The sequence below is a fragment of the Cherax quadricarinatus genome, chromosome 76, assembly GCF_038502225.1.
Source record: "Cherax quadricarinatus isolate ZL_2023a chromosome 76, ASM3850222v1, whole genome shotgun sequence".
Classification (NCBI taxonomy): domain Eukaryota; kingdom Metazoa; phylum Arthropoda; class Malacostraca; order Decapoda; family Parastacidae; genus Cherax; species Cherax quadricarinatus.
In genome coordinates, this window is record NC_091367.1 from 6,258,769 (window position 1) to 6,286,033 (window position 27,265).

The 27,265-nt window shown below is 40.1% G+C and overlaps 2 protein-coding genes across 4 annotated transcripts in view; both read left to right on the forward strand.

Moving 5' to 3' along the window:
- Positions 1-9,657, forward strand: part of LOC128703607 (uncharacterized) — a 224,095-nt gene extending 214,438 nt beyond the window's left edge. The window contains exons 20-21 of the mRNA XM_070101205.1: positions 4,170-4,338; positions 5,035-9,657. Coding sequence (XP_069957306.1) covers positions 4,170-4,338; positions 5,035-6,204 — 1,339 coding nt within the window. The 3' untranslated portion in view covers positions 6,205-9,657. The remainder of the gene's footprint in view (positions 1-4,169; positions 4,339-5,034) is intronic.
- A 4,145-nt stretch (positions 9,658-13,802) lies between these two features.
- The window catches only part of LOC128703610 (calbindin-32), a 474,209-nt gene continuing 460,746 nt past the window's right edge, over positions 13,803-27,265 (forward strand). For all 3 annotated transcript variants that reach the window (XM_070101219.1, XM_070101210.1, XM_070101221.1), the window contains exon 1: positions 13,803-14,100. The gene's annotated coding sequence lies outside the window, so the exon portion shown is untranslated. The remainder of the gene's footprint in view (positions 14,101-27,265) is intronic.

Consider the following 27,265-nt stretch of genomic DNA (forward strand, 5'->3'; position numbering starts at 1 on the left):
TTGCTGGTGGTGGTAGTAGTGTTGCTGGTGGTGGTAGTAGTGTTGCTGGTGGTGGTAGTAGTGTTGCTGGTGGTGGTAGTAGTGTTGCTGGTGGTGGTAGTAGTGTTGCTGGTGGTGGTAGTAGCGTTGCTGGTGGTGGTAGTGTTGCTGGTGGTGGTAGTAGTGTTGCTGGTGGTGGTAGTAGTGTTGCTGGTGGTGGTAGTGTTGCTGGTGGTGGTAGTAGTGTTGCTGGTGGTAGTAGTAGTGTTGCTGGTGGTGGTAGTAGTGTTGCTGGTGGTAGTAGCGTTGCTGGTGGTAGTGGTAGTAGTGTTGCTAGTGGTAATAGTAATGTTGCTGGTTGTGGTAGTGGTAGAAGTGAGGGTGACAGCTGGCCATGGTGACGTCTGCTTCAAGATAATTATTAATCACTAACTACCTGCTAACTCATCTTGCCAAGTTCCTCTCCTGTGTCTCCTTGCACTCAACTCCTCCTCCTCCTCCACCACCCTTCTCCTCCTCTTCTCTAACCCTCCTTACATTCTCTCGCTCTTCCATCCTTCTCCTAACCTCGTAGTGTTCTTATTCTTCCTGTAGCCGACCTCCTCCCCATCATCTCACCATTGTCCTCTTGTCACCACAAGTTAGCTGAGGTCTCGTCTATCCCCTCAGGGCACGAGACCACCTCTCTTCTCCACTGTCCCTCCCTTCCCTATCCTTCACTCCACTCCCTGTCAACACCCCATTCCCTCCCCCCTTCCCCATGTGTTATCGGTGGCAATGGGAGGAGGATGGATTGGTAGTTCCAGTTCCTTGAATCAAGAGCCATTCAACATCGACACCCTCACTTGAAGTGAGAGGAAGAATGAAAGATACAACCCTGGGTGTGGGAATCGAACCCCCACCGTCTGTCACTGAAAGATTCGCCCATTTTTAGAGCGTCGTACAAATTATTAACCAGGAGTGTTGGTAACCCCAGGATAATCCAAGAAAGACTGTGCCTTATTTCCATTGAGGTCGTTTGATCCTCTTCACCAGAATACCACCCACCCAAGACCAAGGTGTTCGCAAGAGTAAGGGAACATGCCCACTGTTTCTACCTGAGATCGATCCCAGGTCCTACAGATGTAAACCGAAGGCCCTTGAGCAATGAGTCAATGAAGACTTCGTGTTATAAAGTCGGTTGTCTTCAGTTGTTCTGTTTACCAGCATGGAGACAGGAAGATGACTACAGTATCCAGAGTAATGGAAGGAGGGTTATAAGGACGGTGAGAGAGTGTAAGGAAACTTGCACACGAAGCAGGATATTGCTCCCGCTCACTGCAACCAAACTTACCTGGAGACTCTATACAACTGGAGGACACTGGTGATAAGAGAAGACAAATTCCAGGGTTGCATGTGCAACACTTGTGTATCTATGTGGAAAAATCTTGCCTGCGCAGTAAACTCCTCAAATACAGACGATTATAACACTGGATATGGGTAAAGTGGAGAGGTAATTATTTGACGGCAAAAGTATAATCGCCTGCATTCAACCCAAGAAGCCTGCTGCGCAGACGAAACGTTACTATAATAACACTTAAGCAATACACGTGCTGCTTACAAACCTGTCAGTATTGTGTACCATTTATAACAGTTAGAAAAAGCGTTCTTTGGGACAAATTTTTAGCTCTGTATAGTTTTATCATATCAAGATGATGGCGTACATAGACCGTAACGTTGTCCTAGGGAAACCTTGTTCTGCAGCGTGTCTTCTTATCACCTGCGGTCTTTTGTACTCAGTGCAGGTTCAACCCTAAGATCACAGGAGCTATACATTAGGCCTCCTAGCCCAGGCTAGTACGCTAGGCAGGTCCTGCCAATTATTTTCTTCATCGACGCTATTTAGCAGTGTACTTCACAACTTTCGTAAAATCACTAGTATCTCATATCTACTCTGAATCCGAATATATATATATATATATATATATATATATATATATATATATATATATATATATATATATATATATATATTATATATATATATTATATATATTATATATATATATATTATATATATATATATATATATATATATATATATATATATATATATGTATAATATATAATTTTCCTCATTTCTGCCTCTCCTCTATCTTTCATTCTCTCTTCTCTTCTCCTTTCCATCTCCCTTTCCCTCCTGTATTCCCAGCCTCTCCTTCCCTCGGAGGGTAAACAGCAAAACTTGTGCCGTTACAATAACCCTAAACTCCCTCCTTTGTTTTGCTCCCTTCCCCAAGGCTTCTTGAAGAAATACAAACACACTTTATACTGCCACGGCGTCCTCTCCCCCAACATCCATCCTGCAATCCCCTCCCACCTTTTTCTCTAAACCTCTCACTGCCTCTCTCAACGTCCTACTGCCTCTCCAAACCGCTCCACATCTCCCTTCCACCTCTTCCTCCTCACCACATCTAAACCGTCGTCACACTCCACCCACTTGTACCTCTTTTCATCCACCCAACAAGTTTGTGAAAGTTGAGGTGGACAGGTCACGAGGTTCTGACAGTCAACTCCAACTCAAAATTCTCCTCCAACAATGATATTATTACCCACTTCAGCGCCAGAATATCCGTAAAACACAGTTTTCCAACTTTTCGATATCACCAATAGCGTGTCAGCAATTTGGATTTCAACTGCGATGACTGTAACCGGTTTCTACAGATTTTATACTCTCTCAGCCTGAGCTGAGAAAACATTAATTTGGATAACGTTTCGCCCATTATGTGGGCTGATATATACACTTATGGAGGTATTTTCACTCCCAGGATGAGTGGCGCCACCATACACTCGCTTCTCAGACGAAAATATGAAGAAAATCTAATTTCTTTAGTACTCATGAGCTCCGTCTAGCTAAACATGATCAAAACTTAAAAAAAAAAAAAAAAGATAATTTTTCATTTTTCGGAATTTTATTGAAACACTTTCCATTTTAATTCCAGAGAAACCTGTCATACTTATTCCCGAACTAAAAAAAAACTCTTATCCATTCTTGCTCCCCCACCTAACTGACCAGTTTTGAACCCTACAAAATGTTTGAATTGTGAACCCTGTATAAAACTGTCTTAATCATTTCTTAAACTCACTTAAAACTATTGTAGATATTCCTAATCCTCACTTTAAAGCAGTTTTAAACATATTTGAAAAATGCAGAAAAATCTCTATTCCTGGATCAATCGCAACCTTACCTAAAACTGCTCTGACAGTTATCTAACCCCCAGACAGCAATATCTTTGAAATCCCCCACAGTCAAAGACTTTACTTTGGTCTTGCAGCCTCGAGGATATATATATATATATATATATATATATATATATATATATATATATATATATATATATATATATATATATATATATATATATATATATATATACTGCTGACTTTTACTTATACTCACAATCTTGTCTGTCACTTGTTTGGTGGTGGGTTGTATAATTTAGCAGAATTCCTATAATGAGGTTGATGAGTAAGACGTGTGCAAGAGTTGAGTATCTCCAATACTGAAACTATGTATAGTGCCAAAACAAAAGCATTCACATTGCTAAACTCACAACTAGTATTTAGTCACTTAGCCATAATACCAACTTATCTCATAATTCTGTAACATTTTAAACCTAAGATTTAATATGAGTCTGCCCGAAATGCCTAGCCATGCTAGGCGTTCTAGTGGTGCACTCTGTAATTATTATTTTATTACATGTAAACCACACAACAACCAAATTCTGTAAACTCAGCATTGTAATACTTATAGAGAATAAAGTTTGAATTTGAATTTGAATTTACTGTTGGAACGCTTCGCCTACACGGTAGGCTTCTTTAGTCAAATACAGAGGCAGCAAATGTATTTGACTGAAGAGGCCTACTGTGTAGGCGAAACGTTTAAGTAATAAAGATACCGATCTGTTGCACATGTGGCTTAATTGTCAACTTGTCGGTATTTTATACCATTTTCAGTATGATAGTTACCCCACATTCCATAAACCTCTTATTTTTAAACATTTGTCGATACTGAGTATTATCTTCGTACCATCTTAGCTATTCTGACACTCCAGATAAATTTTGTTTGCAAGGCAGTACACGGGAACAGTGCCTGCAGTAGTTACCCGCAGGGGCCTCTTACTCCATCACATCTGTCTACCCACTTTCAGGTTGCTGACGGAGGACAAGCGGGAGAAGTATTACCGGGCGGAGGTGCAGAACAAGGTGTACCGGCGAGAAGCTCTCAAGCTGGACCAGGAGCTGCACAAGCTTCACCGCTGGCTGGAGGCTCCAGACAGTCCCACCTCCTCCACCAGGTCCTTAGACTTTAAAAAAAAGGTAGTGTAAATACCTACCTACCTCACACACACACACACACACACACACACACACACACACACACACACACACACACACACACACACACACACACACACACACACACAAACAAACATCTGCCATTTATAACCAAAATAACATGATCCAAAGAAGGAAACGCATGCACCATCACTCATGCTCTGGCTCTGTTTCCAGAGCGCAGAGTCCAGAACTTTAGCCTGCCTGGTCTATTTGCCTCAATCCCTGTGCAGTTATTATATAGATGGAGAAGTGTTCATAACTTCTCTATCAAAATTATATAGGCAACCTCTCTCACTTTCTGTATTTACTGATTTCAGAGCCAGTGACTGTGTTGTTCCTTACCTGATAATCACAACGATAATCTAGTAATATGCAAGTGATATATATATTAAGATCATAGTAAACAGGTGATATCACAATATGCAAAATAACCAATGAAAAAATAGTGAATTTCCAACCGCTTTCGTGATTTCTCACATCAGATTCCTCGATAATGTGAGATATCACGAAAACGTTTGGAAAATCACAGTTTTTTCACTGGTTATTTTGCCCAAGTGATGTTTATGGGAAAGCGTAACCCACAAGAGTTACACAGCGCCTGTATAATGAAATATATGTGCACTGAATAAGCACATTGTACTTGATATTAGACATCCTAACTTGTATTTTTTTCAGGGATCCATTTCTTCAACTGCCTCGGACAGTGACAGGGCTGGAGGTGAAAGAAACGTGGGTGATGGTGTGGGCGGCATTGATGGCATGGCAGACGAAGGCCTTCCTGAAGGCGAGGGTGGGGACAGAGATAGTGTGTTTGGTGAGGTACTAGGAGGGACAGCACACACTCAGTACCTGCAAAGTGACGATACCACCGTCAGGAGGGTGAAGAGGGAGAGAATGTTCCGCTCCCTCCACAGGTCCCTGCCCTCCCTCACTCTGGGCTGCCCTGCTCGACGGCCTTCAGACACCCGCCTTCCTGCTGACGGCGCCGAAGACGAAGGAGAGACTGCATCGTGCGGACGCTCGCAAATATTCTTCGACGCTCGGAAGTTTCACGAAGACCAAGAAGAAGCAAGGAGACAAGCAGAAGAGGATGATGATGAAGAAGGCTCTCCCAGACTCGGAGCTTTTCCTGCCTCGCCTCATCCTCTCCAGCGTTCCAGATTAGTGAAGAGAAGTCCCATTAAGCCGCGGACGGAGACGGAGGATGATGGAATAGTTGACCTTCGTTATACCCTCAACTTCTCTACCCCGCTACTTCATGGCGTCACGGAGGCTGACCTCCCATTTTCCATTAGCACTCACGTGCAACACGGCCGCCGTGTCTCCTTCCTCGACCAAGACGCCCACCATTCCTACGACTCGAGTCCCGAGATTCGCAAGTATTCGCTGAACACCTGCTCGCATTCAAGTCCCGAAGTACGTAGAACTAAGAAGAACGCTTGCTCTTCAACTGACATCCGTCTTCAGATTGAGTGTTCAGGCGTCATTCAGGACGAGAAACTATCTCCTGTAGTGGAATATAGAGTGAATGACCTGGATGTATTGTGCCCTTACGGACAGAGGTCTAAATTACGGAACTGCGAGTTATCTGCTCCACCTACGGTAGTTGGGGAGCAGGAGGGGGGCACCTCAGACGTAAGGAGATTCGGCTCCAACGGTGCCATCAATAGAAAGCCTCTGTCTAGCAATACCAGCCTCAACCCAAGACAAGCACACGGCAAGGCCACTAAGAGAAATACAAACAAAACAACGAGTGATAATTCTACCATATCAAACGCTGCCAGGTCCAGCGGACACATCTTTTCTGCAGTGATAGTTCACCATGTAGCGAATGTTCATATGTAGGCTATTAGGCATCATCTGTGGCGAATGCTCGTGTGTAGTATCACCTTTCGGAAATGTTCATATGTTGTAGGTCTCATACATAGTGGGTAGTGAATGTTCATATGTAGCAAATATCACCTGTAATGAATGTTCATATATAGTATGTATCATCTGTAGTGAATATTCATATATAGTGTCACCTGTAGCGAATGTTCACGTATAGTATCACCCATACTGAATGTTTACATTAAAACTCACTTCAAGCAAGCGTAACAAATACTTGACAGTCTACTGGTTGACTTATGCAACACAAGAGGCTAAAAGAACATAAATTTACCAAAATAGGATGTGTTCGTGTTATTTGCGCATTATCAATATGTGAAGTGACACAACGTGTACAGGAAGTGCTCGTCTTTCACTAATGAAAGAAAATTTGCGTGTTTCATCGTCTGAGGTGATACAGCAGACACTGGAAGAGGCAACTGAAAAGCCCAGATATAGTTGAAGATACAAACATATTCACTCACATACACCACGTTAATTACCCATCAGTGTTTGCGGGTGTTTTTATAAAGCAATTTCAAACTGGTAACATTTTATATAGTATTTTACAGTAAGATTTTAATAACTATGAACTACGTTATAGTGAAGTATTTTCATATGAAGACGTTGGGCGCATTCGAAGTTAATATAGAGTAAGAGGATGCAACATGTCTTATACAGGTGTGTGTGTGTGTGTGTGTGTGTGTGTGTGTGTGTGTGTGTGTGTGTGTGTGTGTGTGTGTACGCACGTGTGCCTGCGTGTCAGACATATACGGTAAGATGTCAATGCAGACAAATTTCTACTGGATATAAACAGATAAAAATGTATATCTATTTTTTACTTAGCTGAGAGGTTATCAGGGTCTATTTCGCAAATCTCTAATGTACGTTGCTCTCTACCTACGCATAACTCCGGAAGTTTATTCACTCTCTTCCAGTTTATTAATACAAGCCAAACTCACACTACAGGGCATCAAGATTTCGTCAACAGCAAAGCGTTGTTTTACAAGGAGGTGCCCACTAACTTTGATGTTTTTCTAGATAGGAACCCACAATATTATAAGATTTGAGACTCCGCGATCATCCTAGCAATTTAAGGTTATTCTAAGTCCTTTTTTAAGAATATTTGAGTTTGTTTAGCGAGTGAAACGGTAACAGAATAGTGAGGGGGAGGGAACTGTATCATAAAATTTGTACAAGATACTTAAGAGGGAGAACTGAAATTACACCTTAGACTTAAGAGTAACTTTTTCAATGTACCTGACTGAACGTTGTAGATTTATAATATATTAATAATAATTATAATACTAGTAATATTGTAATATTACAATATCAAGTGTTTTTGGCCTAAATTATTGGCAACTTTTCACTTTGATAAAAAATAGTGTTGTTAGAGGCCTTAGCATTATCTTCCAGGGAAGCTTAAGTGGTATAATTATACTGACAAAGCAAATAACTACAAACCACTGAATATGAAGAGTGAAGTTTGATCAGCTATATCAACATAACTGACAATCAAGACTTGTGTATACAGAAGAGCTTAGAAATCGACGCATCTATTATTACAGAAAAAAATATTAGCCGTATCATTTGTGTATTGGGAATTCTAATAAGTATGCAACATTTGTATATGATGCTTAGTTAATCTTCATTAAAAAAATTAGTTATCAAAAATTGATAGTGTATAAATACATTTAACAGGTACTCAAAGCTGTTTGCTACATGATGCAAAAACTTGCATACTTTTCTATGACAGAGTGAAGTAGGAGTCGACAGATCTGTGTAGTGTTTACACATCACGATTTACTCAGTAACTCGTATAAGCGACCATATTGGAGCTGCTGCAGTGAATTATTATAACTTTCGAAAAAAAAATTGAAAGAAGCTTGACTGTACCGACGTCGTCTTGACATGCAGAAAAGCTGATACAAGAAAATTAAGGCTGATGGAGGAAAATATCCATATGAAATGATTGAGAGCTCCGATAAATTAACTTACCAGCAATGATATAGGAATAAATCGTCAACTAATTTTTTCGTATTTATCAGGGGATTTAAAAAGGCTACAAAAAGTGTTTGTGGCTGAGAAAACTAGGATGAACGACAAAGGCCTAGTCAAAACAAAGATTAATTTACGTGTCTCATATAGTCGACGTATAAACGTGTTTAGTAAACAGTCTTATACACTTTTTCTCATTCCTGAAAAATATACGTAAACATGCATGTAACAGATATCTGACAGATTCACTAACTAGTACTTGTTATAAATAAGTAATTCAGGATTCATATACTTCTTTGAGTTGAATTCATAAGCAGAAAGTTAAAGTAAATACCGCTGCTTAAGCAGGACAGAAAATTACTCTTGTACCATAACCAACAGAAAATATGAGCTACCAAACGTGTCAACATTTATTCAGATCTGGATCCAAGTGAGTATTACCAAAATTAGCTATGGTTTTTCAGAAAATTACGTCCCAGGATCAACTAAATAAAACTTTTTCTAGGTTTTCCTAGCTTGTGAAAGGTTCGAACTTACGAACTTCGACCAAGAAACAGGGAGCCTCAGACTATGGCTCTGGGTCCTAAGGTTCAAAGAATTAAGAAATATTAGAACAATTCATATAAATTTTAGCGAGTAGCATGAAAAATGTCAAGCCTTTAATGTGAACGTTTCATAAGATCAGGAAAAAGAAAGCAATGCAGAATACCATTTGCCACCTTCCCAGCACTAAATAATGGTGCAGAATTTGTGTAAGAACTTCAAAACTTGTGTTTACAGCAGCGCTGTATAGCCCTTGTGGCTTAGCGCTTCTTTTTGATTATAATAATGTGTTTTACAATTATCTCAACAAAAATCTGCTAAAGCCCTTATTAAAGATGTTAATTACTCGGAAAAATATCTCCAATATGATTGACTTTCGGTTTCATAACATCAAGTGAAAACACTATATAAAAATATCGAAAAATAAAAATCCTTTATGAACCTAGAAATAAGACTGATCTCCGTACTGTAATAAATCCCATACACAACCTCCTATCAGTCGAGTGACTTACCATTACCTCCACATAGACCCCCAGACATACTAAAACAGCCCACATAACATAAGGGGGAATGTTTGTAGGCTGTGTTGGTTGTGCTAGATTCATGTATAGATGAGAGAAGTTTCAACTCATCAGTGGCTACACACAAATGGTGTTATTTTAATAAAATTACTCGAGTGTAAAACTGTTCTTGTTTTTTTACATATCCGATGTAAAAATTTTACCAGACGTGAGTTTGTAATGGTTCAGGTAGTGGTACAGTTGTACCAGTTTTAGTTATATGATTAAGGACCATTGTACATAGGATTTCCCTCAAGGAAGGTTCCTTGACGTTGGTGAGGGGCTCTTGATTAGGGAATTGGATCTGTGCTCCAGTTCCCTGAATTGAGCCTGAATACCTTTCACCCCCCCACAGGCGCTGTATAATCCTACTGGTTTAGCGCTCCCCCATAATTATAATGTATATGGGATTCTTTGTTCTTGGTAATATGTCACCTTTTCTGAACCGGTGACCTGTGAACGGATTCAAATTGTAGATGACTCGTGTAACTTAGAGAAATTGCGAAGAGCTGACGGTAATTAACTTGTAGGATGGTATCCTACAAGTTTAAGCTGTGTAAATGCAAATTTGCCAATTTACTAATATGGTTAATTAATAGAGGTGGAGACAAATGGCGCAAAGCTGACAATTAGTGAAGAAGACAATTACAGAGAAGATTCGCCTGCAAAAAATGAGTCTCCAGCCACTACATAGGGATGCACAACAAGCAAATTAAACGAGGTTAGTCAAGGGAGTTGTTGTGTCAGTGAGGTCACCGTGGGTGTACTGCGAGATAGAAGCATTGCTGGGAGGGGAGGGCCTACAGATCCTACTGATAACCCATTTATGCAAGTTGGGCTACAGGTTTAACTTGGCTGTAAGCTTTATTCTGTTGAATTCTATTTGTATGGATTAGACCATTTCTGATTGACTTAAATTTTTGTCGCCAATATTTAACTGCATTAGAGAATCCTGAAGCAATCCTGGCGCAGTGAGAGAGGGATGACTGGGCTTTTGGAAAACAGGGATACTTTTCTAGGACCTACTGAAGCACGTCTAGTATTTTACCAAGTGTCCTATCAGCTGTGATAATACTATGCATCTCACCTGCATAGCCTAATATAATGCAATTATGATTTCTCAATAGAAAAGTCACTAGGAAATAGTGATAGAAATAATATGACAGAAATAAAGGGAAAGAATTTTCGTCCCATGCAATACTGACACCTGTGGAGAGAGGGTAACTTTGGACCCAAGATGCAATATTAGATTTGAAACTCATTCTGAAAATGTTATTGGAGACAGTGACAAGTTGATTGTTATTAAATTGTGGCCTTGTGTTGCCTCTTCCCATGACAAGGTAGGGATGTTATAACGTGCTGTCTGTATCTCTGCATCAATACTAGGCTATAATTGTAACCTTAATTTTTAAAGGGGTGGACCTGTAAGCCAGCGAAAGACCTCGGTCATATGACCAAAAGCTCCATCTGCGGGTCATCATATGACTAAGACCCATGTCAGGAAACGTTTGTCCTGTTTCCTGACAAACCTTACCTAAGCTAACCTGTCTCTGCTTCATTATAATGTGTCACTTGGAAAATAAAGTTTAGTTCTAGTCGATACATTACATATATCCCTCTCTGTATTGTGATTACATTTGTTTCTACTTCATAATTATAATAGTTTCTCCTTCACTTTGGCCAGTTTGTCTTAATCCCTTTTCCCTCTTATTAGTGAATAACTTGTTTCATTTATTTTTTTTTCTCTCAATGTTGATAACGTTTGTTCCTGCCGTATTTGTGACAACATTTATCACCCCTCTGAAGGAGGGGTGTTAATGTTTGCAGTTTTATAACTGTAGTGTTAGCGCCCCTCTGGCAAGACAGTGATGGAGTGAATGATGAGTTTTTCTTTTTCGGGCCACCCTGCCTTGGTGGAAGACGGCCGATGTGTTAATAAAAAATATTTATCATTTACTGTTATTAAATTTGCTTCTCCCTCAATGACAATTTTTTGGAGTGGAGAAGGTGGGGAATGATCTGCATATTATCTCCCTACAGTTTATATTTTTCATTTGTCAGTGGAAGTACATGGCTTGGTGGATGGGGAGGAATGAGTGGGAGAATTCATTACCTATGTGGGATAGTGCATGTAATAATAATAATAATATCTTTATTTACTACAAGTACATGTATATGGTATACAGGCCTAGCTGACATCAATGACATACTACTATATAGTAAGTCCCTTGTTATGCTCAGCATTTCGGGCAAATTTGGTCGTGTCCCAGGATGCGACCCACACCAGTCGACTAACACCCGGGTACCCATTTTACTGATGGGGAACATAGACAACAGGTGTAAGGAAACACGTCCAATGTTTCTACTCTGGCTGGGAATCGAACCCAGGCCCTTGCCGTGTGAAGCAAGATCGTTAGCCACCAGACTACTGTAAACTGGGGTTACAGAGCATATTCATTCGTTCATATGTTTTTACTAGGTGTTGTATGTTACATCTGAATCCGAGTATAACGATAGTTTTCACTATTTGTCTTGCCTGTGCCTTGCAGTACGAGTCAGCAGCGCCTGATTGGTAGGCAATAAATTTTGATCCAGGGAAAAGGCAGCTCCAATTTCTTAGATCAAAAGCCTTTCACCTGCAGCAAGGCACTCTGTCCCTTGTGAAAAATATATCTTGATTTTTCCAGAAATCGTTATAGCTATCACTCAGATGGGGGGGGGTGAAGGGGAAGACACCTAGTGATGTGTCAATTCTGTACATAGACTTTATTTGTAGATTTAGCTAGTAATACTTACATTAATTAACACTAAGTTAGAGTTAGACAAGGGTTTAGCTTAGTTCCATAAGTGTCCCACACAATATACGCCCTGGGCATTACCGGGGCCCTTGCCCTTCCCCCTTTTGGACCACCAAGCGGGTGCCTGCTGGTGTTAGAGTCAGGCTTAAGTAGTGGGAGACACGGGACCATATCACTCCTTGTACATTATCCAGGATTACTCGTATCACCTGGATAAGCTCACTAAGGAGAGACTGTGGCCAGTGACTCCCCAAACAGGTAACACCTTGCATGTAAGTATACCAGTTGTATAGAGTGCACACTTGTTCAGTGGGGTCTGCGTCAAGGCAGGTTAACTCCCTCACGAGAGAGAGCCTAGGTAAAGCCACGGTCTATCACTTCTACACTACCTGTGCAGAGTAGAGATAGATTCTTATTCCTTTCATTTAGTCTGGGGTGAAGCGGCAGGCCCCGGAGGATTTCATAACCAAAACAGAGACCATTAACCCTACCCAGTCGTGAACTCCCCACACAGCCTATTCTATACACCTTCCTCTTGAGGGGCATGTACTTAAATTTTTTCCTATATTTCCCAACCAACACAAACCCTCAGAAGTTTTTCAGTTTCTATTTCCTCTCCGCGGATGTATTACAAGGGATCCTGGCTGCTTCTTAAGGCAGTAAATCTCCGGTAAGTCAGACAAGGAAACAGTCAGTCTCTCTCTCTCTCTCTCTCTCTCTCTCTCTCTCTCTCTCTCTCTCTCTCTCTCTCTCTCTCTCTCTCTCTCTCTCTCTCTCTCTCTCTCTCTCTCTCTCTCTCTCTCTCTCTCTCTCTCTCTCTCTCTCTCTCTCTCTCTCTCTCTCTTTCTTACTCAATCTCTTGCTCTCTCACTCGCTTTCTCATGTAACAAGTGGCCAAGGGCAAGAAATTTACAGAACAAAAGGATATTCCTATGCATTGACAATTTGAGGGAGGGAGGGAGAGACAGGCAGAGAGGGGGAGGGAGGGAGAGACAGGCAGAGAGGGGGAAGGAGGGAGAGACAGGCAGAGAGGGGGAGGGAGAGACAGGCAGAGGGGGAGAGAGAGAGACAGGCAGAGAGGGAGAGGGAGGGAGAGACAGGCAGAGAGGGGGAGGGAGGGAGGGAGGGACAGGCAGAGAGGGGGAGGGAGGGACAGGCAGAGAGGGAGAGAGAGAGACCGAGCAGGAGAGCGAACGGGAGAGAGAGGAAGCGAGCAGTTTCTATTACCTTTATCTTAAAAATGTCATTTAAAAGTATTTGAATAAGGCGACAAAATTTAATTACAATAAAACATACATTAATAAACAATTACTCAGTAATACCAAGCTAAGTACAAAGATAATTTATAAACTAAAATTATGCTGTATGTTTGTAGCTACTTGATGTGCTGATGCCAGCGAAGAATTTATTTAACTACATCAAGCCACACAATCCTTAAATTAAAACTTGATAACTTCTCCTTTTCCCAAACACTGCATAACCCGTAAAAGTTTAGCACTTCCCATAAATATAGCCAATAATCAAAATCTAGCTGATTGGAAGGTGTGGAAATTGTTTTGTAATTTTTCTAAATCTAAATCTGAATAATATGTGTAAAATTGAGGCTCTGAGTTGAGCTAGAAATTTCGAGTGAAGAGAAGTGGACGCGGAATGATACAGAAGAGACGCCATGATTAATTAATCTGTGTACGGTGGGTGCGACAATTGTCTAATTGAATCGGGCGTCATCGAAGCCATAATCGTGTGTTTCGGCCTGGGTTTGTAATCGGGACCTTTATTAATGTCCCCCGCTGAAGAATAAGGACAAAAAATTTACGAAACCACTATAATAGTGGTAGGAATGGAAAATAGAGGACGTCGGTGGCTTCCCTGCAACACCCTAAGTAACGCTTACCCGTAATTCATAGTTTTTACGTGTGCCTCGTAATTTCCAGCTGTTATGGTAGCTTTAGGGTGTTCCACCAGCAGTATTAATGGTAAGAGGGTATATCAAATTTTTCTTAAATACTTTTATGATAATTATACACCATATGTATAAAGATAAAATGTACAGTGGACTCATCACCTTACTCACTCGTCACAAATAATCTAATACAGTTCACTATATTATAATTCACCAGAGTTACTGGTATTGAAGTTTATAATTTAATATTAGTATGGTTGCGGTGGGCAATGGGTTAATATCTGTACACTTCTTCCAAGTAATTTCTCACAGGAGGTAAGTGGTTACGTACTTTGAATGACGGTAGACACTGGTTATGTTGTGCCTCGACAACTGGAAATCAGTAGCCCCCGCTACCAGAGGTCTTATTATAGGTGCTTCTGTTGCCGGTGCTTCTGTTGGGAGGGTGTTTCAGTTGGGGTGCTTCTGTTGGGAGGGTGTTTCAGTTGGGGTGCTTCTGTTGGGAGGGTGTTTCAGTTGGGGTGCTTCTGTTGGGAGGGTGTTTCAGTTGGGGTGCTTCTGTTGGGAGGGTGTTTCAGTTGGGGTGCTTCTGTTGGGAGGGTGTTTCAGATGGGGTGCTTCTGTTGGGGGTACGCCAGCGATAAGTAAACCAAAGGTGGAAGTTCTGCCTGCTGGTTTTCTAACAGTGAGAAGCGGGCTGACAATACCCGAGTTTCCTGTCACCGGTAAACCACCTCGTTCATAATGGAATTACTAAAATGCTCATACAAATGCCCTTTACAATAATGGAAATAAAAATTAAAGTCATATAGGTTATTAAGATTCAAAAACTAATTAATATTATATACAGTAAACTTTAATATGAATCAGAAGATAAATAAATGATGGCGTAAACACAGAAGATACATAAATAATGGCGTAAATACATATTAGTTTCCCATGCGACTAACACCATCTAGGATGCATGGTAATCACTACCCGCCCATCAAACTGCCCTGCACCTTCATTATATTTGTCTTTGGAATATCCATAAGAGCATCAGCATAATATATTAGGATTCCCTATGATATGTAGTGATGCATTGTTTCACAAATGAGATGTGGGACTCAACATGTTTAACCAGTGTTCTCAAGACGTGAATAAGACCCGTGTCATGAGACTAATTTGTTTCCTGACTAACAATCATCACCACCTGGACATGAAAATAGAGGGATGAAATCATTTAAAATGTAAGAAATGCCTACATAGAGCAGAATAAATCTTCCTGTAAAAACTTATCTATACTATATTACATTTATGTAAAGATCTAAACTCATTTGGGTCAGCACAAGGCGTGATGGAGGCTCCATTCCCAATCCCTTAATCATGAGATGGTGGCGCTATTCTAACAACCAGCCTGGCAGTGCCCAAACTGCTTCCGTTAATCCCGAGATTTGATTCCCGGTCACGTTAGAGGCAAATCTCCTTTAGAAACTAAGATAGGCTGTTATATGTGAGCGTGATGGGCAGATAAATCATGTTCACGTCGAATACAGTAAAATCATAAAGCTCGTGCTGCACTCCAGCGAACAGAAAGTAGTCGCTGAGTGAGAGGCATTGATAAAGTGACTAGCAATTTGGCATTATGAACAGAGGATGCCTTATTAATCTTAAGGAAGCGCTAAACCGGTATGAGTCGTACAGTGGGCAAGTAGGTTTAATTTGAGTAGGCTTGTAATGGGCTTGTACTGTGATCTTTGATGTAGGCTTGTCTGATTACCCAGCTCACCATTTATTTTCCTGTGTAAACCTAGACTGTTTATACTGCTCCATTTTACCTAGGCTTTACTATGTAAAATTGCGTCGGTGGCAGCAAAACATCGGGTGAACTATGAAAGATATAAAAATTTCTTAAAGCAAATCTATCAGGATATTCGATCAAGGAAATGTAGTAGAAGGTAAACTCGTGTAAAAGAAAATGTATGAGAAGCCAGGTTGATAACATCAGCAACACCTATGGAAGAAAGATAACTTGTGTACAATGAAAATAGGAGAAAATATGATTAAAATAAATATATGCCTAGTAAATGTACGGATCACAGGCAGCCCAACTGAAACTGTCAGATTTACAGGAATGTATTTATAAATAAAATAATAAGCCTGAATAAAAGAATAAATAAGAATTGGGCTATGAGAAACGGAACAAGGAACTTGTTAATAATATACAAAAAATGCATAAGCGACCATGTTGAATAAAAAATACTAGAGCGAGTATTAAATACTATAAACAAGAGCGTATGAAGAGAAAAATTGAAAGCAACATTAAACAAAAATGTGTGATGGGGTAGGAGGGAGGGATAGTGGGTGACTCTGCAACGTGCTTATGCCTGATTTAACTGATTGGGACACCAGCCAGCCAGGGAGGACCAACTAACCATGGACCAGCCATCGCTGCTCTCCTTCTCAAGGCATATTTCATATCATATCTTCACAGAAGCTAATTTCTGGCTCATTTCATGAGATATGATTTTACTGAAGTGCGTTCATTAGTAAGTTTTTATTCAGGTTCAATACACGAGCTTAAATTTTTAAAGCTGTAGCTCGTGTTATACAGTAACTCTTAAATTACTAAATAACTCGTGTGTAAATTAACCCAGGATATCCCAAGATAAAATGATGAGCCAATAAATTTCAATTTTAACTTATTTGGGGCGAGGTCCTTGTGTTACACGAATATTTATTTCAAATTTATCATTTACATTAATAATATAAGCAATATATAATGAATATGCACTATATATGAAAATCATATAAATGAACATATTAGTTGAATAGTTATGTTCCTTCTACTTGTGTTACGTTAACAACAATACAGTAACAAGAAGTGAATATATTAGTTGCATGAATATAAAATCTATATAGTTATTAATCTTTTATCAGAGGTAACAATAATAAATATAATTTACAATGCAAAAACATCAGTTTCGTACATATATCAAATATATATAAGTAGTTTGGCATTAGGTTTGTCAGGAAACAGGACAAGTGTTTCCTGACGCGGGTCTTAGTCATATGTTGACGCACAACCTTATTAAAAAATACCTGGAAATGTGTTTACTTACAGTACAACTATGGTGCCAAACCAGTACATCCCTCTATAATTTTTAAATCAAAATATGTCCAACTTTAATCAGCTGATGTGATTCTTGCCGTTATTAGATATTTTCAAACCATATTTATATAACTCCCCTTTTATTCTTCTTTTGCATTTGTACACTCATTTAAAAGTAATTTCCGTGATATTTCTATGAAACTCCTTGGATCTTTGTAATACTCTAAAATAGTTATAATTATAACCTTAATTTTTAAAGGGTTGGAGGGGTAAGCCAGCGGAAGGCCTCGGTCAGATGACCAAAAGCTCCAGCTGCGGGTCATCATATGACTAAGACCCGCGTCAGGAAACACTTGTCATGTTTCCAATGGAAATAAGCCACTGTCTGACTTTTTGGGGCTATCCCAGGTTCTCTACACATATGCTGCTATGTATGATAATTCTATGTAAATGTATTTGTGTATACCTGAATAAACTTACTTACAAGCCTAATACTTACCTTTGATCTTTGTATGTGAAGTGAATTGATAATAAACAATGTAGGATGGGAAAAGCGAATGCCAGATTAAAATTCGTTTATAGACAGACTCTTGTACAATACCATGTAGATTCTTTTTGTTCTTCATGGTTCTCTGCTTTAACGGACAAAAAAAAAAAACTTAGCTACAAATTATCCGCATTAACATGACAAGATTCATCTTGGACCTGCGTTCAAGAGAACACGTAGGACAAGACGAATTACAAAAACTGGAAATACGTATAGTGGCAGATAGAATAATTCAACTGAAACTCAACCATACACACAAAATCCTAATTTATAATTGCCCATAATTGTTGAGCTGTTACGTACATTTTTTTTTTACAATTAATAAATATCTTTATTTACTACAAGTACATGTACATAGTATACAGGCCTAGCTGACATCAGTGACATACCTGGAGTTTACCGAGAGAGGGTTTCGGGGGTCAACGCCCCCGCGGCCCGATCTGAGACCAGGCCTCATGGTGGATCAGGGTCTGATCAACCAGGTTGTTAATGCTGGCCGCACGCAAGCTGACGTACGAACCACAGCCCGGTTGGTCAGGTACTGACTTTAGGTGCCTGTCCAGTGCCTTCTTGAAGACAGCCAGGGGTCTATTGGTAATCCCCCTTATGTATGCTGGGAGGCAGTTGAACAGTCTTGGGCCCAAGACTCTTATTGTGTTCTCTCTCAGTGTACTCGTGGCGCCCCTGCTTTTCATCGGGGGAATGTTGCATCTCCTGCCGAGTCTTTTGCTTTCATATAGAGTGATTTTCGTGTGCAAGTTTGGTACCAATCCCTCCAGGACTTTCCAAGTGTATATTATCATGCATCTCTCGCCTGCGTTCGAGGGAATACAGATCAAGGACTTTCAACCGTTCCCAGTAGTTTAGGTGCCTTATCGCACTTATGTGTGCCGTGAAAGTTTTTTGTACACTCTCCAGGTCTGCGATGTCGCCAGCCTTGAAGGGGGCCGTTAGTGTACTATATAGAAAACCCTTTGTTATGCTGAGCATTTCGGACAAATTAGTTCAGTGTCCCAGGATGCGACCCACACCAGTCGACTAATACCCAGGTACCCATTTTACTGATGGGTGAACATAGACAAATCCCGCCCGTGGTATGGTTAAACATGCCCAGTGTTTATACCCTGGCTGGGAGTCGAACCCAAACCCTCGCCGTGTGAAGCAAGATAAGATAAGATTTCGTTCGGATTTTTAACCCCGGAGGGTTAGCCACCCAGGATAACCCAAGAAAGCCAGTGCGTCATCGAGGACTGTCTAACTTACTTCCATTGGGGTCCTCAGTCTTGTCCCCAAGGATGCGACCCACACCAGTCGACTAACACCCAGGTACCTATTTGCTGCTAGGTGAACAGGACAACAGGTGTAAGGAAACGTGTCGAAATGTTTCCACCCGCCGGGAATCGAACCCGGGCCCTCCGTGTGTGAAGCGGGAGCTTTAGCTACCAGGCTACCAAAGCCCTAATAGAATGTATATAAGCCTAATATAAATCGATAGGGACCCCAGTGAAAATAAGTCACATATTTGACTTGACGCGAGTTATCCTAGGTTTAATCTACATAATGTACTTTTTGTGTGTCCATTACATTTGTGTGCCTTCAGAACCGTTGTAAAAAATATTTGTATGTTATGTACGCAAACCTAAATAAAAACAGAGAGATGTCTCGATGAACATAGGCTGAGAGTTTACTTTAATCCCTATTTTAATTAAGTATTACAGTATTTTTGACTGGTGGTGATAGGTAAAATGCATCCTGAATGACTTTATGAATAGTCGATAGGTTGGTTGCTGATTAAGATAAGAGAATAATAATATCTTTATTTCTACAAGAACATGTACAAGGTATACAGACCATAGCTGACATCAATGACATACTACGATACAGAAAGCCGCTTGTTATACAAAGCATTTCCCGCAAAGTTATTGTACAAATATTTTAACAATGGAGATCTGGTTATTGCTGCGTAGTCGATAAGCGTTAGACCTAATGAACTAGCTCAGTAATGAATTAATGTTGTGTTGAGAACATGTACCGCGATTTCCCTAAATCATATCCAAAATAAAAATTGGAAAAGATATAATAGTTAATCATAAAAGGAGGAGAAAGAAAACGTTACCAATACTTCGTTAAAAGAAAACAAACAAGGTAAACTTAAGTAATAATGATATTCAGTAGATGCAGCAGTAAGTGTTTATTTAGGTACAGATACACATAAATACAGTTACATAAATTATCATACATAGCAGCATATGTGTAGATTATCTAGGATAACCCAAAAAGTCAAAGTTACTTATTTCCATATAGATTAAAAGATTTTATTTGGATTATTAACCTGGAAGGTTCAAAACCCAAGATTTTACCATCATAGCCACTTATCAACCCGCCGGGCTTATTTCCATTGTGGTACTTAGTCCGTTTCCTCACGACAGTCGGCTAACACCCAGGTACCTGCTTACAACTTAGTAAAGAGGCAGAGATTTTTTTAGATTTTGCCACCGAAGTGGCTAGTTTATTGTGCACCCCATATCCATCCTGTGGACGGTAGCGCGAGAGCATATGGATACACAAAAGGCCTAGGAACTAGGCCCCAAAGGGTTAACAGGAATACATATGGATTTATATCTACATATCTATAGTTCACTTATCTGTTACAAGTAAATTTAGGAAATTTGCTTAGTATATCTGGTATCTTATTTTCATTAATAAGATATCTTGACATGTCACATAGGTTATTATACTGTCTGTCTCTGTATTCTTCAATAAGTGGACAATTAAGTACATAGTGTTCAAGAGAGTGACCATATGCCTGATCACATAATTTACATTTAGTTTGATCATCATCTGTGTGTCTCCCAAACTGCCAGAAGTACTTGTAACCAAGCCTAAGCCTGGCCACTACAACATCAGTCAGTCTGTTCACATTGCAAGTTGCTCCATAAACATACTTATCTACGTTCATGTTATCATAGTGGGTTATAGATCTACTCAGGCTTCTAACTGCATTCCTATAACAATCATCTTCATTATTTACTTCTCTCCTAATATTATTCCTAATGCTAGACACAGTTATACCAAAGTTATATTTTACGTTCTCCTTCTGGATACTCTTCTTGGCTAACATATCAACTTTATCATGAAGGAGTAATCCAATGTGTGATGGGATCCATAGCAATTGTACATTAATTCCTTTGTCCCTAATTTTTGAGTATCTATACCTGGCTTCCCCAATGAGCATGTTGTTGGAGTCATTATATGAGCCAAGAGCCTTCAATGATGACATAGAATCAGTAATGATGATAGAGTCAAGCTCAGTGTCATAGGTTAGCTTTAGCGCCATTAGGATTGCAAACAATTCAGTTTGCAGTGTAGACGCCCAGTTGTTAATTCTTATGCCTAACTCAACAAATTTATTATCGTTCTTAACTAGGGAGGTGGCAACAAGAGCAGATGCAGCCCTGCCAGAAGACTCCTGTTTAGATCCATCAGTGTATATAACTTGTGATAACTTATTACTACCAGCTAGGCGAAAAATTTCTTCTTGAGCAGTTGCTCTAACAAGAGATTTAAGGAAGGGATTACTAGCAATGAGCTTCTTGGGAGGGACTTCTAGATATGTGATATTAAATGAACACATCTTCCATGGAGGGGTGAAATGCTCTTGTTGCCTACAGTGATACAGTTCATGCAGGTTATAAAACTTAATGCAATTGCACGTTTTCACAATCCATTTAGATCTGTGTGTATTTACCTCTAGACACTTGGTAAGATTCACTGTGACAGTGTCTGGTTCGTTTCTCAACATTCTAATACCGAGTACAGTGTTAATTTCAACAATCCTATCACTGATACTAGAAATACCAAGCTCCTTCCTCATGTTAAGAACTTTTGTAGATCTGGGACAGCCAAGAATAGTCCTGAGAGCTTCATTTTGCATTAACTCCAAGGGTCGGAGGGAACTTTCTCTAGCTAATATCAACATGGGAGCAGCATAATCAAGGACCTAACATAGGCTATGTACATCATTCTCACGATTCTCACATTAGCACCATAGTTGGGATTGTAGCCAGCAACAGCTTTAAGAGCATTTAGCCTAGCTTTACATTTCTTGTTTAGTTGTGGTATAGTGGATTTGTTAAAGGGTACATCTACACCAAGATATCTGTAAGTTTTAACGTAGCTAATGATTTCACCCTGCAAATAGATGGGTGGAGGATGTCGTTTGCTTGTTAATATCTTTGTTTTAGAGGAAGATATTATGAGGCCTAGTCGATTACAAATTGCTTGAACTTCATTAAGAATGGTATTCATCTTCTTATGCCCTGTTGTATGGATCATGATATCATCAGCATAGCTTATAGCTATATGTTTAGGTGAGGCAGGTAGAGCATTTAGGAGAGCATTAATCAGAATATTAAATAGCATGGGACTAAGAACTCCTCCCTGCGGTGTACCTAAAGACATTTCTTTAGAATCACTTCTGAAGCCTTGGTAAGGGACAGAGGATACTCTATTTGACAGGTATCCTATTATCCAGCAGAATAAGCTACCACCAATATTCATTTTTGCTAGTTCATGTGGTATAACGGTTCTGTTTGCAATATCAAATGCAGATTTTAGATCAAGAAAAGTGGTAAAACTGGTAGAGGTGTGTGCACTGAGAAAGGTGGAAATACAGTTCTGCACACTTTTACCTTTCATGAACCCATAGAGGTAGGGGGAAAGTTGATGTCTGATTCTGTAGTACAATCTGTTAAGCATCATTCTTTCAAAAGTTTTGCAAAGACAACTAGTTAAGGAGATCGGCCTAAATGTATCAGGCTGTTGGGGCTTAGGGATAGGCACAATGAGACTATTGGTCCAGGAAGTAGGAAGAACGCCCTCAATGTAACTGAGATTATACAGTGCCAACAAAGGGTTATCAGGCACGTGCCTTAGAGTTCTGAGAATATCATAGGTTATACCATCCTCTCCAGGAGCAGTTGATCGACCTTTGGTTAATGCATTATCTAATTCATACTCGGTAAAGAGGCAATCACTCTCATCAATATTTTGGCTCATAAAATTAATCAGTTTCAACATTTCTTCAGAAGTACTCTCTAAATTTTTTCTAATATGAGATGGAAGGCTTTCATGCGCAATCTAACACATGCAGCTAGGAGGATTGGTAAAGCATACCGTGAATGTAGAACCCCAGACCTGCTCAGAACGTTCCAAGCTGCACTAACAAATGCAAGGAATAGAAAGGAAGAACTTAGGCAACAGGAATGGGAACAGTTTGTTAGTGGATTAAATAGGTCCACCCCTTTGAGTTTGGCTTGGAAAGGTATAAATAAAATAACCAGGAAAAAGACTGGCAATGTTGCTCATCCCTTTCCTCTTGAAAAAGCAAATGACCTCATAAATGACTGGTCCAAAACATCCAGTAAAGAGGCAGCAGGTGTAAGGAAACTTACCCAGTGTTTCCACTCGTGCCTGGGATCCATTGTATGTTCCTCAGCGTGTGAGCTGAGACCGATACCAAATGAACCACCACTAGCATCTAAGTGAATAAATCTGCAATTTGACCTTTATCAGAATATTATTGTGAAATGCAAAAAAAAAAAATATGTATTAGGCTACCTTTAGCTCTAGTCTTCAAGTGATTTGTACCACTTTTGGTATACAAGGCAAGATCACATTGTAACTCATTCGAGTTCTTTAGCGGATAGGTTCGTGGATGAAGTGGTAGCGCCTTCGGTTCACACCTGAAGTACCAGGGTTCGATCCCAGCATGGGAAGTGGATAAATAACCCCAGTGGAAATAAATATCACTGAATGGATTTCTTTAGTTATCCTTGGTTACTAACCCTCTGTTAATAATTAGAATAAAATTTTCTTAATCGATGACCATTTTCTCTGGGTAATTCAGAATTTTCAATTTCCGAATACAGTATTGAATTAGATAACTCAGTATTGTATTACGAATACTAAGATTAGTAACATCTACATAATGTTTTGTTTTATCGACTCATAACGCCTGTGTACCTCAAGACCATTGTATATATACTGAATGCTATGACTGCAAAATTCCAAGTTGACAGTTGGTTTACTTGCGCCTTTCAGCATTTTTATAGACAGCTCCTACCTATATATTGAGGTTATTCACAAATAGTTAGATTTCCACCATTTAAGCTGACTGATAGCCATACTCCTTTGTTGGTTGGCTAATGAAGCTTATAGCCTATCAGCCACGAGGGTCATTAAGGCAGTATATTGCCTGTTCACTCCCGCTCAAGAATACTTTAAAATCTAAAGTAGGGATTGAAGTAAACTGTGACAATACGAATACATATATACATTGAGAGACATCCACCTCACGATGCATATAGCCTGTAACTCATACTTCTTGTTAAACTGTTATTCTTGGTAATGACTTGCAATATCGTAATATTACGATTTTAACAACTCTCGTAAGAACTGGCTTTGATTCCAAGGGGCAAGCATGTCCTTGGAGTAACAGGTCAGTGCTTTAACCATTGTACCATACTGGATTATAAAATTCGTCCATATATATTTCAATATACTGTTTGGCTAGCAGAGTACAGTGGATGGAGCACTGACCTGTTAGTTTTAGGACTGGTTTGTTAAACTATCCCACGGGTGGGGTTTGAACCCGCGGTCAGAGAGCCTCAAAACTCCAGATCGTCGCGTTAAACTGGTGAGACTGGTTTACCTGGAGTTTACCTGGAGAGAGTTCCGGGGGTCAACGCCCCCGCGGCCCGGTCTGTGACCAGGCCTCCTGGTGGATCAGAGCCTGATCAACCAGGCTGTTGCTGCTGGCTGCACGCAAACCAACGTACGAGCCACAGCCCGGCTGGTCAGGAACCGACTTTAGGTGCTTGTCCAGTGCCAGCTTGAAGACTGCCAGGGGTCTGTTGGTAATCCCCCTTATGTATGCTGGGAGGCAGTTGAACAGTCTCGGGCCCCTGACACTTATTGTATGGTCTCTTAACGTGCTAGTGACACCCCTGCTTTTCATTGGGGGGATGTTGCATCGTCTGCCAAGTCTTTTGCTTTCGTAGTGAGTGATTTTCGTGTGCAAGTTCGGTACTAGTCCCTCTAGGATTTTCCAGGTGTATATAATCATGTATCTCTCCCGCCTGCGTTCCAGGGAATACAGGTTCAGGAACCTCAAGCGCTCCCAGTAATTGAGGTGTTTTATCTCCGTTATGCGCGCCGTGAAGGTTCTCTACATTTTCTAGGTCAGCAATTTCACCTGCCTTGAAAGGTGCTGTTAGTGTGCAGCAATATTCCAGCCTAGATAGAACAAGTGACCTGAAGAGTGTCATCATGGGCTTGGCCTCCCTAGTTTTGAAGGTTCTCATTTTCCATCCTGTCATTTTTCTAGCAGATGCGATTGATACAATGTTATGGTCCTTGAAGGTGAGATCCTCCGACATGATCACTCCCAGGTCTTTGACGTTGGTGTTTCGCTCTATTTTGTGGCCAGAATTTGTTTTGTACTCTGATGAAGATTTAATTTCCTCGTGTTTACCATATCTGAGTAATTGAAATTTCTCATCGTTGAACTTCATATTGTTTTCTGCAGCCCACTGAAAGATTCGGTTGATGTCCGTCTGGAGCCTTGCAGTGTCTGCAATGGAAGACACTGTCATGTAGATTCGGGTGTCATCTGCAAAGGAAGACACGGTGCTGTGGCTGACATCCTTGTCTATGTCGGATATGAGGATGAGGAACAAGATGGGAGCGAGTACTGTGCCTTGTGGAACAGAGCTTTTCACCGTAGCTGCCTCGGACTTTACTCTGTTGACGACTACTCTCTGTGTTCTGTTAGTGAGGAAATTATACATCCATCGACCGACTTTTCCTGTTATCCCTTTAGCACGCATTTTGTGCGCTATTACGCCATGGTCACACTTGTCGAAGGCTTTTGCAAAGTCTGTATATATTACATCTGCATTTAGGACCTTGTCGTAATGATCCAATAGTTGAGACAGACAGGAGCGACCTGTTCTAAACCCATGTTGCCCTGGGTTGTGTAACTGATGGGTTTCTAGATGGGTGGTGATCTTGCTTCTTAGGACCCTTTCAAAGATTTTTATGATATGGGATGTTAGTGCTATCGGTCTGTAGTTCTTTGCTGTTGCTTTACTGCCCCCTTTGTGGAGTGGGGCTATGTCTGTTGTTTTTAGTAACTGTGGGACGACCCCCGTGTCCATGCTCCCTCTCCACAGGATGGTAAAAGCTCGTGATAGGGGCTTCTTGCAGTTCTTGATGAACACGGAGTTCCATGAGTCTGCCCCTGGGGCAGAGTGCATGGGCATGTCATTTATCGCCTGTTCGAAGTCATTTGGCGTCAGGATAACATCGGATAGGCTTGTGTTAACCAAATTTTGTGGATCTCTCATAAAAAATTCGTTTTGATTTTCGACTCTCAGTCTGGTTAGCGGTTTGTTGTTAGTTAGAAACCTGCCTGTTTCGTGAATTGTTTACAAATTGTGGTTTTACTATTTCTAGTCGAGATAACACAAGCGATGTGAATAGTGTCGTCATTGGCATTATTTCTCTTGTCTTCAATGTTCTCATTTTCACTGTTCATATCATAAATGGTATATAACAGCGACAAATTAATGAGTAAAATACATGTGCAACAATTAGGTAATTTTATTGTCGAAACGTAATAAAGTTACCTAAGTTTTACTCATCGCCCTATCATTGTTATAGTATTCATAGTATTTACCTTATTGTTTTTTTTTTCAGATTGATGGGTCCTCACGCACTATTATGCGTGAGTTCCTATCTCGTTCAGCGAGATAATTCTCTTTTTTTTTTTATCTAGTTTTCATGTTGAGTCTTTATCCATTCTTTGCCTGAGCATTTGGAATTAGTCAGTTGTGAGCATCGTATTATTTTCTACTGTACTGGAAGACATTGTTCATATTAACTTGCATTTTTTCCGTATTTTCTTCCGAGGCAACTTTTATGCTAATCTTGGTATCGTCCGTCAATGATAATGCGAAGCTAGTGCTAGTGTTTTGATTATATTTTTCTGCGACGATCAGATATTGTGGCTGGGTTTATCCCGGTTTTATTTCACCTCTAACCCTTCGTCCCTCTCTCTCTCTCTCTCCCCGACTTCTCTTCCACTACCCCTACTCTCTCATCTCACCCTCTTGGGTCTTACTACCCCATTATCAGAAAGAGTAAAGGTGCCAGGACCTTACCTTAGGGGTAGTGATTTTTTTATTGAAACTTGAAAATTGCTTTGCTTACTACCACTTTGTGGTCTATTTGTTAAACAATTGAATATCAGTTTTCTACTTCATGACCTCATGGGTTATCCCTTCATGGTCGTAGGCGCAGTGGATAAGAAAAATATATTTTTATATCTTATATTTTTATTATTACCGGATGACTAAACTAAAGACAGATAATTTGTAATGAGTCAAATGTGAGCTAGAAATATTTCACAGTTTGTGCTGTAGTAGTATAGGAGTTAAAGATAGATCACAGTTTGTGCTGACATAGTATCAGAGAAAGCATGAACGTCAGTGTGAAACTGAGACATACAAAAAATAATTAAAGACAAGGAAGGAATGA